The sequence below is a fragment of the Triturus cristatus genome, chromosome 4_1 (genome assembly GCF_964204655.1).
Source record: "Triturus cristatus chromosome 4_1, aTriCri1.1, whole genome shotgun sequence".
NCBI classification, from domain to species: Eukaryota; Metazoa; Chordata; class Amphibia; order Caudata; family Salamandridae; genus Triturus; species Triturus cristatus.
Genome location: NC_140585.1, coordinates 101308403 through 101326496, shown reverse-complemented (window position 1 = coordinate 101326496; position 18094 = coordinate 101308403). Strand labels below are relative to the sequence as shown.

Genomic DNA, 18094 nt, shown 5'->3' with positions numbered 1-18094 from the left:
GCAATACCATGACTATGACATTGCTCTGCATTCTGTCCATCAATAGTTCTTTTTGCATTTGTCACCCGGAGTGGGACGGGTATGCTCAGATGTGGGTCCCGTGCTCTCCATGCCACTGGAATCAAGCTATCCTGGCTGAAGAGGGGTGAAACCCCAAAACCGGTCCTAGGATGCTTGTTTCCAGTCCAGGGAGGACCTGGCTTGGGACTTCGGACTGGACTGTTCCCATGAGGCACAGGGTCAAGACTGATTTGCATATGACTGGTTCAAACTGGAATGGCATGGTGAGCAAAAAAACAATGGATTTTGGCCCAGATCTCTGTACTGGGGTGAATGTATGACATTGTTCTGCATTCTGTCCATCAACTGTTGTTTTTGCATTTGTCACCCCGAGTGGGACGGGTATGCTCAGACGTGAGTCCCGTTCTCTCCATGCCACTGGAATCAAGCTATCCTGGCTGAAGAGGGGTGAAACCCCGAAACCGGTCCTATGATGCTTTTTTCCAGTCCAGGGAGGACCTGGCTTGGCAGTTCGGGCTGGACTGTTCCCATGAGGCACAGGGTCAAGACTGATTCGCATATGGCTGGGTTCAAACTGGAATGGCATGGTGAGCAAAGAAATGATGGATTTAGGCCCAGATCTCTGTACTGGGGTGAATGTATGACAATGTTCTGTATTCTGTCCATCAACTGTTGTTTTTGCATTTGTCACCCCGAGTGGGACGGGTATGCTCAGACGTGAGTCCCGTGCTCTCCATGCCACTGGAATCAAGCTATCCTGGCTGAAGAGATGACCTGGCTTGGGAGTTCGGTCTGGACTGTTCCCATGAGGCACATGGTCAAGACTGATTCGCATATGGCTGGGTTCAAACTGGAATGGCATGGTGAGCAAAAAAATGATGGATTTAGGCCCAGATCTCTGTACTGGGGTGAATGTATGAAATTGTTTTGCATTATGTCCATCAACTGCTGTTTTTGCATTAAATGAGAGTGAGCATAAATTAAGATTTGATCTAAAAAATTATTAGGGACTAATAGTTTGAGTGATTCATTTTCCTTCCATATTCTATACAGAAGCCATTTTTTATCTGAAATAAGGGATACACCTGGATTTGGTTCCTTTCCTTTTGTCTGGCCCTTTGCTAAGTGTGTTTCAGGGCAGCATCATATAATTGGGGGCTCTGAAGTTGCATTCTAATGTCCATGGTTCATGTGCAACTAAAGTATCCTGAGAGGGACCTCTGGGTTGGGCTGCTTGCCCTAATTCTTATGTGTTATGGGTTTAATAAAGGGGGCTCTCTTTAACGTTTATCATGGGAAAGGGGTTTCCTGTAACCCTGCATGGGGTTCCTCCAGTGTCCTCCGCATTAGGGTGAGGAACTGGGGGTTATCACTTCCCAGGAACACATCTTCCAGGAGATTCCTAAGTATCTCTGCTTCTGCCAAGGTTTCCTGTCCTCACATTATTTGGCTAGTGAATCAGTTCCGTGTCCCCATATACACACGTAAGACAATCTTGTTTGTTGGTAATAATTTGTTGGAGCAGGATTGGGTCGTCCTTGATTATGGAATGTCGGAACCCTAAATCTAAAAAGGCAATCACCCACGTCTGCTTGATTTGCAAACACACATACTAACTGGATCCCATTTCTTGTGTGAAGTAAATGGACCGATGCACATAATTGACATCCATGTGTTCATTCTCATGTTCCTAATTCCTACAGAATTGGGCTTACATGACCCCGCTCAGTGCATTTCTAGCATTGGGGTCCCGAGGCTTGTGCCTGCTTGCCTTTGGTAGGTTGCTGTTTAGACCCATCCACTTGAACTTTAACAGGCGTCTTGCTATTTCACCCTGTTGAAGCAGTCGGTAACGGCCTATTCCACCTTTCGGCCTCAAATAGACTGGTTCAGGACTAGGCCATTTATAATGCTTATTATAGAGTTAATCTGGGATTCTATCATAACCACCGTTGGGTAAGGCTTCCAAGTACATTTTTGTTATTATCTCTTTTTTGGTCACTTCTTGGGGCTTGAGCCAGCGGTCTGTAGCATCCTTCATTTTGAAAAAAAAAAGTTCTAGGCGGTTTTGCTCGGTTGTCCCGCTCATTCCTGAAGTCTACCCGGTGTGTTTCTTCATCTACCCATAACCGATCAAGTATGATCTTTTTGATTTCCAAGTACAGGATGGTTCCTGTGAAACTGGCGGCTTGATAGGCGACTTGTTTTTCTCCTGTTGAAAGGTGAGCCAGATAATGGGTCCACCTGTCCACAAGCCATGAACTTACTCTGACAGCCCTCTCAAAATTGAGAAGAAAGTGTTGCAGCAAACTTTGCGTTCTGTTGTCGTAAATAAAGTATTACGCACTCATAATTTCTATAGGTATCAATAGGATCATGCATAAAGCAAGAGGCTGAGTCCGTGGTATCAGGTTCAAAAGGGCTTTATTCCAATAACTCGAGTTATAGGGAGAATAGTTCCATCACCACAAGGGATCAGGAAGGGTCTTCTGGCACTTTATTCACAGAGTACAGTATATATACATTCAATATTATACGTAAGCAGGAGCGCTTCAGGCAGAGCAAGAGAGAATGAGATAAGAGCATGTGGGCGTGTAAGTAGGCGTGAAGGTGGGCGTCCATGTGGGCGTCCACTTGATGAGTCATAGGTGAGTGTCATAGGTGGGTGGGTACCTGGAGGGGGTTGCGTGATCAGCTGGAACTTTACTGGAACTTTGCCTTACTTGTGCTCAACTCGAGCATGACTTGTAACTGACGTGTAACTGGGGGAAGGTTGCTGTGCAGCCGGGGAGTCTGGAAGAGAGGCCTTCAGTGTCAGGACGACCAGCACATCTTGTATTATCTGATATCTAAAGTCTGGAGCAGGAACCGATCTGTGACATAGGTTGCCCATCATCAAGAGCCAATGTGGCATCTATTTCTTCATTCACTGCGTAGGCCTTACATGGGGGCTATGGGCTTTTCACTGACGTGAGCTTTGCAATCACACAAAAAGAGACAGAAAGGCTAGGCTCTCTACTTTGCAGACGGGTTGTGTTTATTCCTCCTTCTCCAGGCAGGAATGTGGTTCAGTCGGAGTAAGCAGATTACCGTGCTCAATACTGTCTCGGCACCTCGGACAGGGCCCCTTTGGCTGAGGCCCAAGTGTGCAAGGCCAAAGATATGCAGCTGCAGCTCTCAGAGCGTCTGAGGCCTGAAACCTCTTTTCGGCTCTGGCTGAGCCACAAAAACGGGCTTTCATGAAAATGACACGAGTGCAGGAAAACATGATGCAAAACGTGTAGGCCTCAATGCAGATTTGTCGTTTCTCTCATGGGAGACTGGATGATGGCAGGCCACGTTATAGCATAAGCATCATGATAGACAGGCCATGGAGGGGAAATGCATGGGATACATGCATGTGTACATAAAGCGTTGGGGGGCACATAGGGGACATATAGGTCTCATAATTTTTATTTCCTCATTCCCTCCTTGTCCCCTAGTGGACCCTTCATGTCACATCTATTCTCATGAGACAGTCGATCTGTTCTTGCGGCATTATTTTTCCATTTTCAATGCTCTGTAGATGGGGATGTGGAACACATGCAGTAGCACACAGACCGCAAACGGCCGGGCCACACTGCAGACATAGACAACAACTGAATATCATTAGTAGTATTAATCCACAGACGGTCAACACTTTCCATCCCCATGCCGATATTATTCCCCAGAGCCAACTGGACCAAGTCCACGTGCCTGGGTCTTGATGTATGCTTTGGGCAATCTTGTGGAGCCTTGTTATTGCTTTGTATACAGACGGTGCGTTATTAGGGATGAAAACGCAACAGCTGGAGCTGATGATCCTACAAGCCCCGCCCCTATCCGCCAGGATGACGTCAAGAACAAGACGATTCTGAAGAACGACCATTCTCATAGCAGACTGTTCCTGGGTCAAGTTCCCCAGGGCTGATGCAGTCTCATTTGCAACTGTTTCTAGAATCCTTGTTAACCTGCGGATAAGTTTACTATTCTGGACGGGACCTATGAAGAAAAAGAATCCTTTGTTGAAATCTGTATATTGCTCCCAAGCTGTCTCCGTCTGGTCAATGCCGGAAGCATCGAGCCCTCGTCTGTGTCTGATAAGTGCTAGTTGGAGATCTTGATGATAGTTCGATGGGGCCAAGAAAACGGGTGGTAAAAGAAATGATATGTAGCACGTCCCACCCCATTCTAAGGGCAGCTGCACATAGGCTGTCTGGCCACAAATAAAGTAGGTGTGTCGTGATGCTCTGAAATAGGACTTTCCTTTGTCTTTAAACACTATTATAGTATTACACTCGCTGTGCCCCAAATGTACTGAGCCTTCTTTTCTGACACACAAGTTCCCTTTTACTGGCAGGACTGTAATTGAGGATGGACCTAAATTGTGTATGGGCTTGACATTCAACACTATAAAGTCGGGGGTCGCATTTCCTTGCAGATACTCTTCATTTTCTAGATCTGTACCTTTCCTTTGGGGAAGACCTTCTTCATCTGGGAAACATGCTTCATTCATTACTTTATTCAAGTTACCCCATACCCAGTCGCCCCTACACTCCTTGTCTTGACATTCTTTGGCATCACCGTTGATGGATGTCATTAAGGCAAACCATGCTCCGCAAGAACCATTATGGGAGAACAGAAAAGGGAAAAGAGGCAACACTCCCTTCACCTTCTGATACGGGGGAAGTCGGCCACAGACCCAGCAGTCTGTAGCATTGCTAGTCTGATGTGAATGGTGCAGCATCTGAAGAAAGGTATTGTTGCGTAAGGCAAGTCGATATGATAGCTCATGGGATGGCAGATCACCAAATGTGTGCTTTATGGTATCATTAGTGGAGTAGTGTAGGAGTGAGGCAATAGGAGGAAAAATAGCATGTAGTATTAAGCTGATACATATTATCGTGATGCACAGAAGAGATAGAAAAATCAAAGTCACTATACATCTACCACGTAATATTTTACAGTATTTGCTTTTCATCTTGCTCTTTTTATCATTATTATTGTCCGAGATCTTATGCAAGCCAGAATACATGTTCAACCGCTTCACCACCTAGTGGACTTAATTGATCAAACGGGTTCTAACTTTTTAGATCTAAGTTTAGCTTTGTACTCCTGCTGGGGAGTCTCCTCTAGTAAAGGGGGCTCAAAGTCTGAAAAGTTTGTGTCCTTTTTAAAAGAATCGTTATTCCCGAAGTAGCGTTTACAATGATGAAGATGAACCCATCCTTTCCGTCCTTCGACTTTAACGGCTGTCCTCGTGGTTAATAACACTAACTTCGGCGCCTTCCACCTCGGCTCAAGAGGGCTCGATCTATCAAATTTCCTTATTAGGACATAATCCCCAGGAGCGATGGAGTGTTCCTTGACCTGGGTGTTGTCAGGGAAGGCGGCAGCAACCTGCGAATTGCAGGAGAGTAGTGCAGACATCAAGGAAGCCAGGTAATCTGGCAGCATGTTACTATCAACATCAGTAATCTTTTTAGGCATTGGAGTGCCCCACATATTCGGTGGTCTACCAAAGACCACTTCATAGGGAGATAAGCCTGTTTTAGAATGGGCTACCATTCGCATGTAAAAGAGGGCAACCGGCAGGGCTACCATCCAATCTACACCTTTGTCTGCGCAAATCTTTGCTAGTTTTATCTTTAAGGTCTGATTGTGTCTTTCTACAAGGCCTGCAGCCTCAGGATGTCATACGCAGTGGAACTTCCAGGTATACCCTAACAGGAGGGACACCTGTTTCATGAGTTCAGAGGAGAAAGGCTGACCGTTGTCGGAATGTACGACACGCGGTAATCCATAACGTGGGAAAAACTCTCGCACCAATTGTCTGGCGGTAGTTACAGCAGTATAATCAGGGACTGGATAAGCTTCTGTCCACCTTGTCAGTGAACATACTACTACCAGGACATATTTGTAACCTCTACATCTGTCCATTTGGATATAATCCATCTGGAGGACTTCAAAAGGGTGGTCAGGTGGATGGAATCCACCTTGTTCCATCGCAATGCCTTTACCTGGATTGAATTGGCAACAGATCATACATGTTCTGACCTTTTGTTTCGCTGCTGCACGCAGGTGCTTGTTGAACCATATATTCTGTAAGCTGTCTAGCATTGCTTTCTCTCCTAAGTGTGCAGGACTATGTGCGGTATTTATGATCACTTGTACCATCGAATCAGGAAGAAACCATGTTGCTTTGCCCTTAGTCATCCAACCCTGATCAGTCAGTACCCCTCCTTGTTCCGACCATTTCTTTAATTCGTCTAGAGAAGCATGTGTCTGTATGTCTTGTACATCCCTGGAAGGATCCCTTACTGTCATGGCTTTGGTCATTGATGGTATCTGTGAGTTTGTCATGTCTAGTGGGGTCTGAGCTGTCTGTTTAGCAGTTCGGTCTGCCAGATCATTGCCTTGAGAAATGGTATCCGTTGCTTTCGTATGTGCTTTGCATTTCAGGATAGCTATGGCTGTCGGTAAATGTATTGCTTCCAGAAGATCTTGAATAAGGGGGCCATGCTGTATCTTGGCCCCGTGAGAGGTCAAGAAACCTCTTTCTCTCCACAGTACTCCGAAATCATGAACTACCCTATATGCGTATTGTGAATCGGTGTAAATGTTTACTCTCAAGTGCTTAGCTCTTATGCATGCTTGTGTCAGAGCGATGAGCTCTGCAGCTTGTGCTGACAGTATGTCTATTCTTTTAGTCTCTATGATTTCAGTAGCAGTGGTCACTGCATACGCTGCCACTAATTCTCCCGCCCCCGTCCTCATGCATGAGCCGTCAACATAGAGTGTTAGGTCAGGGTCTGGAAGTGCAACGTCTGTCAAGTCTTGTCTTGGCTTAGTCACGGTATGTATTACTTCAACACAGTCATGTGGGGAAACGTTTTCTGTACTGGAGGGCAAAAGAGTAGCGGGATTCAGTATGTTGCATCGTCTGATCTCTATGTGTGGTTGAAATAACGTCAACTCATAACCTGTCAGTCTCGCTACAGTCAGGTGTTGTGTTTGTGTCCGGTTCAAGAGAACCTCCACTGCGTGCGGTACTTGTACTGTCAGGGGGTGGCCCAGCACTATTGAGTCACTTTGTCTTATGGCTAAGGCCGTTGCTGCAACAGATTTTAAGCACGCAGGCAAAGCCTGTGCTACTGGGTCCAATGTACTAGAAAAATAAGCACAGGGCTTGTGTCTTCCTGCATGATCTTGTGTTAGGACAGAGAGTGCTGTTCCATCTCGCTCTGTCACGAAAAGCATAAAAGATTTGTTGTAATCAGGGATTGCTAAAACTGGTGCTTGACATAAAGCTCTTTTTAATTCTTCAAATGCTACAGTGTGTTCCTGTGTCCAAGGGAGGACATTAGTAGAAGCTGCCTCTTGTGTCGTTAACTGTATTAGGGGCTTGGCTATGTAAGCATACTGGGGAATCCACTGCCGGCAATATGAAGTGAGGCCAATGAATGCACGTACCTCCTTTTGTGTCTTGGGCTGTGAAAGGCCACAAATTAATTGAATACGTTCTGGTGTCAGTCGCCTACCCTCCTTGGATAGCAAGTGCCCAAGGTACGCCACTTGCTGTTCACAGAATTGTAACTTCGAAGGGGACACTTTGTGCCCCTTGTCAGCCAGAAAATGTAAAACCGTGAGTGATGCATCTTCGCAGTCAGTTTCCGATCTTGCAGTGATGAGAATGTCATCTACGTACTGTATCAGTGCTGTACTGGTAGGCAAATGAATACTGTCTAGTTGTCGTTTAAGTGCCTGACTGTAGATGCTAGGACTCTCTGTGAAGCCCTGTGGTGCTCTTGTGAATCTGAAGCTACGGCCTTTTAAACTGAAGCCAAAAAGATATTGGCTGTCTGGATGTATTGGGATACTGAAAAATGCGTTCTTCAGATCGATAACTGTGAAGAACGTAGCCTTCGCATCAATAGCAGTCAATAATGAAGAAATGTCCGGGACCACAGGGTACTGTGGCACCACACATTTGTTTAATTCTCGCAGGTCCACAACTAATCTATAGACAGGTGTTGTATTGGGATCAGTTCGTTTAAGAATAGGAAGAACAGGTGAGTTGCATATGTTTGAATCTGTCTCTATCACCACCCCTTGTGCAATGAGTTCATTGATTATTCTCAGTAACCCTACTTCAGCCTCAGGTGGGATTTTGTATTGTCTAATCCGTGGCAGCACTACTCCTTCCTTGAGGGTGACCTGGTGTGGTGTAATGTTCATGAAACCTACGTCAGTCGGGCCTTGTGCCCATAGGTGCTGTGGTACATTTTGGAGCCTGATGTCAAAATCTTTCATTACAAAATGTCCCTTGAAATCACGTAAATACAGTCGCACTCCTTCTGGCGAGCAACAGATAATTGCTCCCAGTTCCTTTAGTGTCTTTATACCAAGTAAGTTTTCTGGGCATGATTTAGTAAGCAGTAAGTCCGTTGTATGTATCAGTGGACCAACTCCTAAAGAGACTGGTTCCGAAACCTCATTAATAATTGGCTTTCCTGAAAAACCCAGGGATATGCTCTTTGAGCCCGAGAGGGGTGCCCCTGGAACCTCGGAATGACTGATGGTAGTTCTACTCGCCCCATTGTCAATCAAAAACTTTTTATCCTGTCCCAGTAAACGTGCATGTACATAGGGACCCTCTTGGTCCACAGGAACTGGAATAAGGGGCAAGTCGAATTCCCTCTCTAGGCTGCTTCATGAATATGCTTGGTATTCTGGATAGTTAGGTTGAGCGTGCTGATACATTTGTGCTGTGGCGTGGGTTGGTGCAGGTGCATGGACAGGCGGTGGCGGCGGTGGAAACGTGTCTGATGTCTGATGCGTGTTATTTTCCTTGGGAGGATATGGACGTGGCTTTGTTTTACCTATAGCTATATTGTGTTTCAGCACTGCACATTCATTTACGAAGTGGCCTGGCTTCTTGCAATAATTACAGGTCCCACTAATTTGTTTCGTGCTACTCTTGTTCGTGTTTGTGTTTGCCGGTGTCGATTGGGCCACCAGCATCTTCATCTTTGTATCTTTCATGCGTCTCTTTTCCTGGTCGTGTTCTTCTCTAATTCTGTTCTGGTGATATTGTAACATTTGTAACATTTGGGAAGGGCTGTTTGCTTGCCAAGTACTCTCAACCTTCAGTACCCTATACTTTACCTCGGGTAGGGAATTTTCTACTAGTTTGCTCACGAAAAGATGGGGATATGAATCGCTACCGGGCTTAAGGCCACTATTGATAGTAAAACATTTCTCAAACCTAGAGTAAAAATCGCTTGTGTCCTCGTCTGGTTTCTGTTTACAGGCTGAAATAGCATCCCAGTCTTCCTTCTTAGTAACTAATAATCTAGGCCAAACTTGTATAAGGAGTTCAGGTAAGTCTTTAGCTCGGGGACCCAGACCAACCCCCGGGCCTCTGGCTTCTTCCTCTGTTTCCAACAGATCCCAGCTAATCTTTTTCTCTCCCACCTCCCAGTCCTTTTCTTTAAGCTTCTCGTAAATACCAGCAGGCAATAGTACTTTTAATAACTTTAGGATGTCAGCATATGTATATTCTCCTAAGCGGAGAATGTCTTTTAGTTCTCGGTGAAAACCCCCCGGGTCTTTATCATGGGAGGGCAACATTTTTTTCATTTCCAGTATCTCTAATTTTGACAAGGAGGTGTAGACATACACCCGTTGTAGCTCATTGTTTGCATTTTTTACAGGATGAACCTCTCGTAGGGGGTTCAGTTTGTCGTATAACTGTCCCTTATCCTGGGGTGGAGCGGGAAGCAGGGACCTAGTCACGTATACTATATATTTGTGTCGCTGGTCTAGGATGACATTAATCAATTCAGTACCCATGTTCATCCACCTGTCTAGTATTATGTCGTCCAGCAACTTATACAATAGACTGGGACCAGAATATTGACTCTCATACAACGTAATCAAATGTTGGACCATGTAAACACCAGCTATGCGCTGTTCGTTTGGTGGGAGGCTCAAGAACGTCTGTGCTACGATATCATTATTATATGTATCATATTGGGATACCCACAGGGTGGCTGATCGTGCTAATTCATTTTCGGTCGGGGTGAGGGGCTGATCGTTACCTAACCATTTATTCACCGCTTTTTCGGTGATTTGGAATAAACTTTCAAGGGAATATCTTTCTTTTATAGCCGTTCCCTGTTTACGGTGATTGAGGCCCTTGGGCCTCTCGAACCGCCGGGCATGGCCCACATATAGTACTCTGTCTTTGTCCCCTGCTTCGTCATCAGAGGATGACTCAGCCTTTTCGTTCGGTCCTGCTTTGTGTGAGGCTATTATTGCCTTTCGGATTTTGGTCAACATGTTGTCTGTCTGTCCTGATTTATCATGCTGACCGGCATCTATGCGATCACTCCAACCAATATAACAACGGTCTACGTCCCCGTCACCTTCGTCTTTTTCCCTGATCAGACAGTTAATTAGGAAGCGAAGGATATAGTTCTTAATAATTACTTTTCTATTTTGTATGGCTTCTGCTATGCACTCAGGACCTTCCCCTGTTCTTATGAATGTGTACATTTTCTTTAGGTGTTTATCCATATCTGGTAATTTTTCCAAATCTGCGACTGCTCATCTAAGCCTTAGTGAAAACACGAGCATTCTGCCCTTTCCTGGATCTGGATCATATATACATTCGGAGATATCTACTTTTACTGTCGGCCCCCCTCCTGATGTTGTCCCGGATCCCTCCCCGCCGTCCTCGAGCTCCTGGAGCTGGGCTTGTGTTGGGGGTGCAGGGAAAGATCCGTCCACGTATGCTGGTGGGGATTCCTCTAGGTAGGTGTTAATAAACGTTTCGGATGCTGTGGGTTTTATTTTTCGGGGTACTTGCGGTGGCACTCTAATGGGTCTTTCTACTGGGGCCACTCTTGCTAGTTCCTCTGAAAGGACGGGATAAATACCAGCAACAACAGTATTTCTTTCTCTTTCAGTCTGCTCTCTTTTTACCCGTTCCCCTTCCTCCTGTAATTTCTTTTCTTTGGCTTTTTCAGACTCCTGTCTACTTCTCTCTCTCTGCTTTGTCGAACTCTTTCTCTGTTCTTCTATGTGATTCCTTGCGCCATAATTCAATGGCATCCTTCTGAGCAGGTCTACATTTTCTCTTCCATAGCTCTTCCTCTACCTTCATGATGCATTCCGCATCCCACGTTCCCGTGATAGGCCATATATACTTTGTCTCTAAATTCTTCGTGTAATCCACCCACAGTTCTAAAAACAACACGGCATCTAAACCATGCTTACAGTACATGAAATGTCCAGGTGTGTCTCTAGGCGGAATGTTAACTGGTTCCTCTAGTACACCTTTTCTGGTACATATCTTACGCAGTTTTGAAAACAACGGCATGTTGGAATGTAACCGAAAACAAAAATCACAATGACCCAAAAACAAAAATCACAATGAAACAAACTTACATAAAAACCTGACACATTCAAACCTAACTGAACCTGACTAAGACAATAACATTCATACAGTTAAATCGGTGCACCTGAATACTTGAATACTTGAATACTTGATGCATGCTCTTGAATACTTGAAAACATACCGGTCTCACAAGTGAGACACGTCTTTACCGTGTTCATTAAATGAACCCGTCTTTATGCAACCCCCATGAAAAACTCACCGGGAAGCAGAACTTGAAGGCCTCGGACACTTGACGCTGCGCAGGGAATGGCGTATCTTTGGTGGATCTCTAGAAACCTCGGACACAGCTCTCTCGCAGGGTGGGCTCTGGGTCGGGACGATCCGCAATCCTCATCGCCTCGTATGGATGCCTGGTCGCAGTCCGTCTCCTTCGTTGGCCTGAGGGAGTTGGCGGGAATACCCGCGACGTGCGCACTTGAAGTCCGTCACGGCTGTGGAAGGGGGCAAAACTGGACCTTCATCTCCGGCGTGTGGGGAAAGAGATTTGTCCCTGTTCGGGCGCCATTACTGTCGTAAATAAAGTATTACGCAGCTCATAATTTCTATAGGTATCAATAGGATCATGCATAAAGCAAGAGGCTGAGTCCGTGGTATCAGGTTCATAAGGGCTTTATTCCAATAACTCGAGTTATAGGGAGAATAGTTCCATCACCACAAGGGATCAGGAAGGGTCTTCTGGCACTTTATTCACAGAGTACAGTATATATACATTCAATATTATACGTAAGCAGGAGCGCTTCAGGCAGAGCAAGAGAGAATGAGACAAGAGCATGTGGGCGTGTAAGTAGGCGTGAAGGTGGGCGTCCATGTGGGCGTCCACTTGATGAGTCATAGGTGAGTGTCATAGGTGGGTGGGTACCTGGAGGGGGTTGCGTGATCAGCTGGAACTTTACTGGAACTTTGCCTTACTTGTGCTCAACTCGAGCATGACTTGTAACTGACGTGTAACTGGGGGAAGGTTGCTGTGCAGCCGGGGAGTCTGGAAGAGAGGCCTTCAGTGTCAGGACGACCAGCACATCTTGTATTATCTGATATCTAAAGTCTGGAGCAGGAACCGATCTGTGACATAGGTTGCCCATCACCAAGAGCCAATGTGGCATCTATTTCTTCATTCACTGCGTAGGCCTTACATGGGGGCTATGGGCTTTTCACTGACGTGAGCTTTGCAATCACACAAAAAGAGACAGAAAGGCTAGGCTCTCTCCTTTGCAGACGGGTTGTGTTTATTCCTCCTTCTCCAGGCAGGAATGTGGTTCAGTAGGAGTAAGCAGATAACTGTGCTCAATACTGTCTCGGCACCTCGGACAGGGCCCCTTTGGCTGAGGCCCAAGTGTGCAAGGCCAAAGATATGCAGCTGCAGCTCTCAGAGCGTCTGAGGCCTGAAACCTCTTTTCGGCTCTGGCTGAGCCACAAAAACGGGCTTTCATGAAAATGACACGAGTGCAGGAAAACATGATGCAAAACGTGTAGGCCTCAATGCAGATTTGTCGTTTCTCTCATGGGAGACTGGATGATGGCAGGCCACGTTATAGCATAAGCATCATGATAGACAGGCCATGGAGGGGAAATGCATGGGATACATGCATGTGTACATAAAGCGTTGGGGGGCACATAGGGGACATATAGGTCTCATAATTTTAATTTCCTCACTGTTTCTGTGATAGTCCTGTATCGCTCCAGAGTCCATTCCAATTTCCTCTGTCCTTCGGCCAGTTGTTGGAGGATGTTTTTCATCTTTTATCAGATGTAGACGATCCCACATCCGACCCCACATCTGACACCACATGTCATCTTGAGTCTTTGGGAAAACAGATGACGACTCTCGATAAGATTGGTGCGACTTGATTTATTTAATTGGTTATGAATTTTCACTCATTATATAGTACATTAGAGGTAGTTAGCCTTCTTCCTTCTTAGGTTATCGGCCTATGATGGTGTTGAAACTTTCAGACTTGAGCACTAAAGTAAGGATGTCTCTTTTCTTTCTTCACATTCGCAATAGGTGGTGTTTCAGTCTGGAGCCCTTGGGAAAAGAAGAGCATAGGTATGTGCTCTATTCTAGGACATAAATGCCGCGTTCTCCCTCTCTCTTCTCTATTTATCTCTTCTATCTCTTCCTTTTCTCTGCTTCTTTTCCTACCTCTTTTATCTTTGTTGCTTCCTCTTTCTTTTATCTCTGGGCTTCGTTTTCTCTGTCCTCTGTTCTTTGCTTGCTTAGGGCTGTCTAATATTTTGCCCACTATTCCAGATCTCAGGTGGATGCTGATTCCCTTACGGCTGGCTTTCACCCAGGGACTTAATGCTGGAGTCTGTCGACCCAAAAAAATTGGTTTTGTAAATAAACCTTGTGATAGGTAGAAAAAACACTGAAGTAAAGCTGCTTTCTGTTTGTAGTGTTTTCCTCCCCCATTCAGTTACTTCATAAGGCTCCCGCTTTATTTCAGGCGAACCCATTCGTTAGGAAAAATTTAAATAAAAAAACCCACCCTAGAAGGTTCCCTTCACTTCCTACCACCCAGTGCACCCACCTGCCAGTAACTGCCCAACACCCTTGTACACACATGTGCAGTAGGAGCGTGGCAGGACCGAGGGCTGCTCCTGTGGTTACTGCCACAGAGAGTGCTTTTCGTCTTTGCTTCACCAGATTCAGACCTCTCCACTCCGTCTTCCAGGGCAGTCGGTGTTTATCCCCTAAGTGAGTCTTTTGATATCCTCCTCACGTCTTCGCCGCTTCGTGGGAGTCCTGATTTCTGTTTGCCTCCTGCCCCTTCACCACCTCCTCTTTGCCCTCCTCTCGTCCGTCTTTGCTGTTGTCGGTTGTCTCTATTAATGCGAGGACTGCCTGGACCAGAAAGGAAGTTCCGGTAAGTCTTCAGTATTATCCCTTGGGTCACACAGTAAAGTGTTTTTGCCATTCTGTCGGTTCTAAACATTGTTCTCCATTGTTTTACATTTTGAAAAGCACAGCATTTATTCCTGTTTTCCAGAAGCACAGTAATGTGCTTATGTATTTTGACTGTCGTAAGATTTTTTCTACATTCTTTTCAATGTTATGAACTACTACATTTACATTTGGTTTTTCAAAGTAAACTAAATATGTCAGTTTGCCTTTTTTAAACGTGCATCTCTATTTTCATTATGGTGGACACTAATATCACGTAATTAATTGTGTAAACTTGTTTATGGTTGATTGTACATGCTTTCAAACAAACTTTAGGACTCGGCCCCAGTAGAGAGCAAAGTTGAGTTGCTGGTGCATTTTTGTTGATTAGGTTCTACAAGTGATTGTCTAGTCATATTATTGTATGTGTGTTTTCAATAAATGATAGCTTATAATAGGAATAAATGCTTATTTCCTTAATTTCCAAATCATCTTTTGTCTGGGGTGAGTAGTGTGGTTTCTTGGTGCTGTAAAAATCAGCATTCTGCTGAATATCACACTTGGAATAGCATGTACACCAAACCTAATTAAGGGCCGGATTTAGAGTTCGGGGACGGGATACTCCGTCTCAACTGCGATGGAGATCATGTCTGCGTATTATAAGTGCAATTGGTTATACTGCACTTATAATACGGTCGACTGGATATCTGTTACAGTTGCGATGGAGTAATCCATCGGCCAAACTCTAAATCAAGCCCTAAGTTTCTAACTTCAAGATTGAGCACAGATAATTAGGAGGACAGGAGGTGAATACAAATTCACATTCTTTGAGCCTATCTTCTCAAAAAGATCCCTAAAACGAACACCTCAGACAGAATAGTGAAAGTGGAAATTAGTGGACAACAGTCTATGCACAAGAAAGAAGGATGCCATGAAATCCTGCAAGCCCTTCTGTTAGACCTGTGCCTATGAGATATTGATGATAAATAAAGTTCCAATCTTAACGATAAAATAGATCTTGCACATTTGTTCATCAGTGCAACTCTTAACCAGTCCCTGTGGTTTCCAAATAATGCATCTCTTCTCCAAGCAAGAACACAAACAACCCCAGACCTTGTTTGGCGTATTTGTACCTTTTCGAGAGAATGCTGTTTAATTCCTATGGCACAGTGAGCACAGGACCCATACAAACACAGAAAAGGCATTGCAGCTAAATTCCTATCTAACCTCACACCACAGGGAATTCTACCCAATGGAACAATTCTAAAGATTATAGACAGAAAGGCCTTACCCACATTTTTGTGGCATGCTTCATCATCGGCCAGTCCTCATCGCCATGTTAGGACAATTCCAACACAGTAGCCTTAACCTTATTGAAAGGGAGACCAAGTTAAAGTGCTTCTGGTTAATCGAGAGGTCCAGATTTAATTCTAAAGCAACCTCTGTGTAAACCCAGGGGATTCCCTTGATTAAGTGGGTATGTAGGGTACGGTTAAAAGAACAGTCTTGGATGCTAATATGAGTCAAAGTCTCAAACATCTGTCAAAGTCATAAATTGCCACATGTTTCAGCCATCAAAAGGTTACATTCGTTAAAAAAAGTAGTGTCCAGGGCCTTCGTCCGGGTAAAAAACAGTACCCCTACAGTCTCTCCTGCATTCGTGTCCATGCACGAGTACCTATATTGAAAATACAGAGTAAAAATATAAATTATATCGGGATACTTTGTCCACAAGTCAATGTTAAAGACAGTGCGATGAGTTTCAGTGTCTATTCAGCAATCAATAAATGTAATGAATAATTTGACAAAAGTATATCACATATATTTTATGCATGCTCACAGACAAATGAGCATGCATAACTCGTGCTACCACTTACCCTATCATAATAAGCGTCCAAGTCAACAAGTCACATTGGTGGGGGACCACTCCTGTAGTCGCACACTAGTGAAAAAAGTTAAAAACAAAAGACATAAAAAGACAAAGGATTTAGGCTCAATTTGGCTTAAAGACAGAAAGGTCTGTTGTCTGGAAGGCACAGGAATGAGAGCCATATCCATCAAAGCAAAGACTATGCCTCTCATAATCGAACCATAGTCAACCTTAAGAACTTAGGTGAAGGCCATTGTGGTCTACTGAATATTGGTTGTCACTGCCATGATATCTCATGGAGCTATATCTCCTTACATAATGGTATGATTGTAGTGTAGGTAGACTTATCACTCCTCCAAAATGACATATCTCTCGTAGTCGCATTCTTCCTATGAGGTGACAAACCCATTCATTCATTCTCAAAAATAGCTCAAATTAAGGAACACCATCACTAGTACCTTTAAAAAAAAATCAGCCATCAGAAGATCATCGCAAGGTCCATGTTTGTTGTAGTCTTATACACCGTTAATGACAGAAGTTTATATCAATGAATAACCCCCCAGAAACACTCAATGTACACACACGTTATGGACTCCAAATCGGTCTCCCACTCATTCTCACATTATGCAAGGGACTCTTATAGTCATACTTTGAAAAATGGTCTGTCCCATTATTGTTCACAACAAGGATCTAGTGAAGGGTAGGGACATCATGTTGCTTATGTTCCATAGCTACTGATGTTGATCAATGTCGTAAACCCATAGATAGATGCTTGAGTTACACATTTTGTATAGACTCCAAATACTGGTCCCATTCATTCTCGTGCAATGATTCTTGATCAATAAATTCTCTTTTAAATTATTTATTTCAGTTAGAACAAGCGCAACAGCAGTCATGGATAAAAAGAACACTACAGAAGACGTCAAAAGACATGACTTTCTGGTAAGAGGGAAATGTATGATGACAATCATATGGATTAGTTACATTGTTATGAGCTTGGAGATTACCTTTGTTGTAGAGTTGCCTGCGAAGGTGTCAGTGGTACAAATGTGGAGTGCTGCCCAGTTGATGTACATTTGTAGGTCTTTGTATCACTACGTTCTGAGAGTCAGAGCCTGTGATGTGTAACTTTTAATTATTTGTGACACCAAACAAATCAGGCAGTGTAATAATACAGTGAAATTTAAAATGAATCCCCCAATCTGAACAACTGTGCCGGGAGCAGCCACCACCTTCATCCGTCAGGGTATTTCCATGTTATACACCTCCGTAGTTGTATCATGGAATAATGCAAATGCTTTCACCTGCCGCAGTCTCCCACACCTCACCTAAGGTCACAAATGAACTGGATTAAATGCAATGTGCCACCACTTTAAAATAACGATTTCGCTACCAGAGGGCGCAAATTACCATGAAGTTGAACTTGCTGGTAATTTGCAAAAACTTTGAAAAATGCACTAAAGTTGCAGGTTACACACACACATGCCCTTGGGGCATATGTGTGCGCAACATGTGTGCACAGAGCAATTTCAGGGGTGTAACTGGACATCCTTGCACCCTTGAAATTGCATGCGCAATTTGCGAGTACCTATTGGTACTCGCAAATTGCGCATGCAATCTCCCATAGGCCCATAGGAATGAATGGGAAGCCATTCCTTAATTGGCACTTGCAATTTGCGAGTTGCAATTAAGGATTGCGTAGGAATCGCTATTCCTATAGCGATTCCTACATGCATAGGCTTTTGCGAGTCCTTCATTGCGATTCCTTAACTATCGCAATTAAGGACTCACAAAATCCTAGCTTGATGCATGTGCCTGCAAATCATTTTACACATCTGCA

General features: G+C 44.4%; 1 protein-coding gene across 5 annotated transcripts in view; it reads left to right on the top strand.

Annotated features, from left to right (window-relative positions):
• Positions 1-18094, top strand: part of LOC146839649 (serine protease FAM111A-like) — a 243946-nt gene that overhangs the window by 18435 nt on the left and 207417 nt on the right. For 2 of the 5 annotated variants that reach the window (XM_085651740.1, XM_085651742.1), the window contains exons 3-4: positions 13506-13547; positions 17126-17196. In XM_085651740.1, coding sequence (XP_085507866.1) covers positions 17149-17196 — 48 coding nt within the window. In that variant the 5' untranslated portion in view covers positions 13506-13547; positions 17126-17148. Of the gene's footprint in view, positions 1-555; positions 885-13505; positions 13548-17125; positions 17197-18094 lie in introns of those variants that run through there. The other 3 variants (XM_085651743.1, XM_085651741.1, XM_085651739.1) reach the window with 2 other exon arrangements.